Source organism: Barbus barbus (genome assembly GCF_936440315.1).
Source record: "Barbus barbus genome assembly, chromosome: 7".
NCBI lineage: Eukaryota > Metazoa > Chordata > Actinopteri > Cypriniformes > Cyprinidae > Barbus > Barbus barbus.
The window spans coordinates 4206565-4213087 of NC_136735.1; the positions used below are offsets into that span (position 1 = coordinate 4206565).

At 38.7% G+C, this 6523-nt stretch overlaps 1 protein-coding gene across 1 annotated transcript; it reads right to left on the reverse strand.

Annotated features, from left to right (window-relative positions):
• Positions 1 to 390: 390 nt before the first annotated feature.
• Positions 391 to 5243, reverse strand: LOC306872974 (GTPase IMAP family member 8). The gene is made up of 3 exons (XM_079421949.1): positions 5193 to 5243; positions 1997 to 2986; positions 391 to 1892 (listed from the first exon to the last, which is right to left on the reverse strand). Exons 1-3 carry the CDS (start codon positions 5209 to 5211, stop codon positions 877 to 879), a joined length of 2025 nt encoding a protein of 674 aa, XP_079278075.1. The 5' UTR covers positions 5212 to 5243; the 3' UTR covers positions 391 to 876.
• Positions 5244 to 6523: the final 1280 nt, after the last annotated feature.

The window sequence follows — 6523 nt, forward strand, 5'->3', positions numbered from 1 at the left end:
ACCGAGCCCAAAAGAGCGCATGTTACACCTCTCTTTATCTCCTTGCACTGGCTACCAGTGGCAGCTCGCATCAAGTTCAAGACACTGATGCTTGCGTACAGAACTACCACAGGCTCTGCACCCTCCTACTTCCACTCACTATTACGAACCTACATCCCCTCCAGAAGTCTGAGATCTGCTAGTGAGCGACGCCTTGTGGTACCATCACAGAGAGGCTCAAAATCACTCTCCAGAACATTCTCGTTCACCATTCCTGGCTGGTGGAATAATCTTCCCACCCCTATCCGGAACGCCGGATCCCTGGCAAGCAACAACTGAAAACTCATCTCTTTCGACAGTACTTGACTTCATCTTAAACTTAAAAAAAAAAAAAAAACACTTTATCTTGTTATCTTACACTATTTATTCAATTTTGTTAATGCTAGTTAATGAAAATAAAGTTGTTCATTGTTTACTCACAGTGCATTAACTAATGTTAACAAACACAGCTTGTGATTTTAATAATGCATTAGTAAATGCTGAAATTAACGAAGATTAATAAATGCTGTAGAAGTATTGTTCATTCTTAGTTCATGTTTACTAATGTTAACTAATGAACCTTATTGTAAAGTGTTACCAAAAATACATATGCAGTGATATTGTACTTTGTTGTTGTTTTTGTCATTAAAATGGTCTGAACGTGGTCGTCAGTCATGAATTCAGTCAACTATTTTCTGTTTACATTTTTTGTTTTACATTTTTTCATTTTTTAAAAGAAACAGAGCATGGCAAAGAAACAGAAGCCATTCACCTTATAAGAAGTCAGTGTAGCGTTACAATGATTATTGTATGACAATGATATTTCAAGGTAAAACACGTACTGTACATACAGTTGCTTTAACTGAAACTTGATTTCTTGCTCCTCATTAAAGCTGCAGGCAGTGACACTCCAGTAACAGATTTCAGTGCTGAATTTCCAGCCGCTACTGCTCCATCCATTAAAGCTTCAGATAGTGTCGCTCCTTGAGAAGCAGAGGCCAGAGCTGCAGATCCAGCAACTGCTGCTCCTGAGATAAGAGCTGAACTAAGTGTCCCTCCACTAACTACAACTGCTGCTCCTGCACCCATTACTACACCTGTTCCCAGTAAGACTGCATCTTTAGCTTTATTCAGCAGCCTACATCTTTCCTCCTCCCTTATCTTTTCCTTCTCTTCAAAGTGTGTTCTCTCCTCTTCTTCTCTCCTCATCTTCTCTTCTTCCTCTATTTTTCTCTGAGCTTCCTGGTAAATCTGATGTATGTAATGCTCTCCTCCGTTCTCCATCACCATTCTGTCGATCTTCTTCAGCAGTTCAGTGACCTGTGATCGATTTTCTTCATCTGTGTTAATAAAGACATGATAACTGCCTTTACATTGTCCAACTAGCTCTCTAATCTGCTTGTTCTTGGTCAGAAACTCCTCTATGGATGTTTTTAACTGATCTCCTCTAGTGAACAGGATGATGGTGTAACGTGTAGCTTCTTTTCCAAAGTTCTCCTGAATCCATTTCACTGTGTTTTTCTCCTCATCTGTGAATCTCACATCTAGTCTGATGACCAGCAGAAACGCATGAGGACCAGGAACAGACATCTCTACACATCTCACTAATTCATTCTTCAGTTGTTCTTCACTGATTGACGTATCAAACAGTCCTGGAGTGTCGATCACTGAGATGTTTCTACCTTCTACTGTCTGCTGATGTTGTTGGCATTTCTCAGTCACAGATTCAGAGCATAATTCTTCTTTAAATGCTTTTTGTCCCAGGATGGTGTTTCCTGTTGCGCTCTTTCCAGCTCCAGTTTTCCCCACCATCACGATCCTGAGATCTGTGCACTCGTCAGGTTTTGTGTGTCTGCTCTCTATGGACTCTAAGACTAAGGCCCAGACAGTTTTAGAGCAGAAACACATAAACAATCATTCAATTTTTCTTAGAAGTGTGTCATAATATTTGGGAAAAGTGCAATAAAACTGTTCTCACCTGCTTGGGTTTGATGTTGTTCCGTCTCTATCTGTTGTTTGTTCTGGACCCATTTTCTCGTTCCACTTGCTTTCCAGCATTTGTTTGGTTTTTGAACTGTATTTGTTTCTTCCTTCTGTTCAAAGAAGTTTCTCTGTGATTGTGCTAATTGTTTGACCACTTCTTCTTCATTGTTCTTATTTTCTTGTGGAAATCTAGAGCATCTACCTACATCAAATTCAGTTCTCTCAATTTGTGTCACCTGAGAACTAAAATCTGTCTTTTCAGTCAAAACATTTGTTGTGCTCTTTTCCTTTACACTGTGCACGTCAATCATCTCCGGCACTATTTGTATTTTCTCTTGTTTTGTCTCTTGCACTTTTGTTTCTTTCTCTTGTTTTATCTTTTCTGTTCTGCTCTTTATTGGCACTCTTAAGTAAATGTCAATATCGTAATGCTGGCCATGACGCTGTTTGATGATTTCATCGATCGTCTTTAGAAGCTTTGTGATGTGAGATGGAATAATGTCACTTTTACTGTTGATCACATGATATTGTCCACTGCAGTGTCTGACTAGATCCTGAAATTTTCTACTTTCCATAAGGAGCTTCCATTTTCTATTTGGAATTTTTTCTCTTCCAACAAACAGCACCATGGTGAACTTTAAAGCTTGAGCTCCAAAGTTCCCCTGAATTTGCTCCACAATGTTCCTCTGCTCCTCTCTGAAGGTCTCCATGTTGATGATGAGCAGGAATGTGTGAGGACCAGGATAACAGAGGTACATACTCTTCATCATTTCATTCATCATCTCTTCATCAGTCAGTTGAATGTTGAAGAATCCTGGCGTGTCGATGATGGAGATGTTTCTGTCTTCTACTCTTCCTGTCTGTTTCTCACTCTCTCTGGGTCTGCTCTCTTTAAACGCCTCTCGACCCAGTATTGCATTTCCTATTGAACTCTTTCCAGCTCCAGAGACTCCCAGCAGCACAATCCTCAGATCCTTTGAATCACCTGCAGTCAAATAGATTGTGCCATTAGCTGGAGCTCTTGTTGCTTTTTATCACAGGAATTTATTTGCTATTTCACCAGATACATTTATTCACTCATGTGCTGACTTTTGTGATGTGCAAAATCACAGTACAGTTTGAGCACCAATGCAAATTGTTCATCCATCCAGTGCTTTATAGAATTTACCTGCATAAGTGTTCACACAAAAGGGATGGCTAAATTAAAAGTAATTAACTACCTAAATAAACTAGCCTTGATAACTACTTAAAACTAATAAGTTATGCAACCAAGGAACTAGTTCAACTATCCAACCAATTAACTATCCGCCCAAGTGCCATCATTCCACGCCACATGTGGGCCAGATCATCATTCCTCATGTGCCAGATGTGGGCCGGATCTGGGCCAACAATATGTTGCTATCTGGGATTTCATCACACCAGTAATGCCTGATAAGCTCAAGAGTATCATATCTTGATGTGAGCGCAATGCTGCTTTGTGTTCAGCAGGAAACAGCTATTTTTACCGCCCCAAAAGCGACACCTAGTGGCAAAGAATGAATTAGCAATTTTAATTCAGACCAATGCGAAAATCGACTGATGGTCAAGTTTTCTCAGGTCTGAGCGAGCAACAAGTGGGCGGGCAATATGCTAATATTTCATGTTGACAACATGAAATGTCTTGGGAATCATTTTAAAAACATCTCGTTTCAATGATTCAGATTCACTCAAAGTTGAAACAACTGCCCTATCGGCAAGCCCCTCCCCCCAAATTCACATGAGCTAATGGCAGTCCTTGGACATCTTTAGAATTCAGCGCCATAGATAAATATTGGAAGATATGAGGCTCTTATCAGTTTTATGATGTTTATGCTACAAAAATGGAAAAAAAAAGTACTGTGCGTGGGGTACTTGTAACACTTATCCTGAGAGGATAGGCAATATAATTAATTGTATTCCATTTCCTAAATTCAAACAAAATGGAGCAAAGTGTCCATAAGCATTCACCCCATGAAGATGAAAACGTAAATTTTCTGTTTGTCATACTCTCATTAAGTTACTATTTTCATCTGCTCAAGCAGAAAGTTATGTAATGTAATCGTGTGCTTTAGCAAAGTTACTTATCTCTGGCTAAAACAGCTAATGTTAAAGTTAGTGAGTCAATGCTAACTTACAAACCTAAATAGCAGACTGTTCTCACATCATGTACAGTGTAGGTCAAAAACACATAAACGAAGGTCTACCTTTCAGTGCCTCTCCATATAAAACTGGTTAAATGTACATTCATTTAATCTTGCCCTGCTGAATCCTGGATGATGTCATGTGCGATCGTGACGACCGTAACATGAGGCTTCTCCCGTTTATATATATTTTAATCTTTAATCTTTTATATATCCTTCCATGGCCTATTTAAGTCCCACTTGAATGGTGGTCCTGCTGTGTCCAAAGTTTACCAAAAACTTCTTTGGACAAGATTTTCACACTGAACAGATGTCATTTAAGATAGTTAGCAACTCCATTTGTTTGTCCGAGTTAGCGACTAAGAGGAGTGGGGCTTACCGATAGGTCAGTTATGGTAAGTAGGTCAGTTAACTAACCAAGTAACTTGTTAACTAACTAAGACTAAATAACTAGCTAGCTACATAAATATCCAAACAACTAACTAGCCAAATGCTGGCGGGCATTTGGACAGAGCATGTTTGCCATCTCCAAGCTGCTGTAAATAGATCAGCAGCCACATTTACATCCCTGTAAACACCAATGCAATACACTGATATCAATAGTGCCAGTTCTAATGGATTATTATTTTTAGTTTTTCAGGTTAGTTAACATTGTGAGAACTGACGCGTCAAGACTGACGACATTTGACCAGCTGTGCCACATTCCTTTTGTTTAAGCATGGCCGTTCAACTCGACACAGAATACAGGTGACATAACCCCACTATTATTTTAATAACATCATGCTGTATGTTAAACATAATTCTCTGGACTTGTATACTATATTTTATAAAATTCTCATTGTACTCAGTAAAACTTTAAGGTTGTACCATGGCCACCAAGTACTACTGAAAATGATCTTCACTGTTTACATTCTGATTTCTACTCAGTGCTGTCAACTACCAGAAACAGAAAGCACAGTATAGAATTCATTTTTAAGTATTGTATAACTGTGTTCTGTGAGTATTACATTTGGTTATTTAATTGAGACTGACCTTGATATGCTGATGCCATTATGTGTCTTGACGCTCTGTATTTGTCTGTGTGAACCTGACACAAGAAATGTGTCTACACTTCCTCATACTCTAAAACAACGCCTGTGTTACCTATTGGCTGTATTCGTGGCCTGCCAATGTTTACTTAGTTTTATAATCTACCTGCGTGTCAGTGCTTTGTCAAATTAGTCCTTTTCAAAGGTCATGCATCAGACCAAAGGTGGAATAATTATGTATCTCCTGACAACAGGTAGAAATACCAGCCCGATCTCACGGCAATTCGTACATATTTTACGAGGTGGCTAATTCGTACGACCTCACTCGTACAAATTCATACGATTTTTGCTTAATCGTACGTATTTTACGAATTGCCAATTCGTATGAATTTGTACGAATGACCTACACCTAACCCCGCCCCTAAACCTAACCGTCACTGGGGTTTAGACAAATCGTACGGAATCGTACGAGTGAGGTCGTATGAATTCGTACGAATTAGCCACCTCGTAAAATACGTACGAATTGCCGTGAGATAGCGTTGGAAATACATACAAATGTGGGGAAAAAAAGAAGTCAAATCTAAAAAAAACAAAAAAAAACATTTGCTTTACAAATGCATTACAATTTGCATTACACAACCTTGCTAATGTGAGTGTTCAACTCTGGGAAACAATACAATACTTTAGAATAAGATGTATTTTTTTATAATATAGTTACATTTGTATTTATTTCCTTGAGAACTATATGTTTTCTTCCTCCAGCCATTTGTGAAGTTTGTCATTTGGAGTTCAACATCATCTGCACTCTTCTTTCTCTGTCTGAATGAAAAAAAAGAAAGAACGTACATGCTCTTACAGGTGGACAATCCAAGGGTCAGAAAGTGAAAGTGCTGCCATGTTTTTGTTCCACCCATGAACTCAGCAGCTGATTTCACCAGAGGAGGAACCAACTCATTCCTTTCAAGTCACAAGCAAGTCTCAAGTCAAATCCCAAGCCCTCAAAGAGTAATTAAGAGACTAATTAACACTTTAACCTTCAACCCCATTTAGGGCCTCGCAGGTGAAAATAACCTACCTGAATTAAAATGGTAACAGTTTGTGACAAAGTGTGCTTACACAAACAAATTAGGTATCTTTGGAAAGAAGAGACTCTGGGCTTTACTATCTATCATCCAGAGTTGATAATGCTCAAAAAGATAAAAAGTTATAGACACTGACGTGCCTTGAAAAATATTTTTCCACACTGAATGTTTTTTTATTTCATATACAAATACATGAAATAAGTCCTGGAGCAATCCAGAAAAGTAATGGATCGAAAGCCATGTGTCTCATCAG

Bases quoted from the DNA above. Each gene is read 5' to 3' on its own strand.
- LOC306872974 (XM_079421949.1), bottom strand. The intron at 1,893-1,996 runs GTGAGAACAGTT...TCTGGGCCTTAG, and splicing joins ACAACATCAAACCCAAGCAG to TCTTAGAGTCCATAGAGAGC.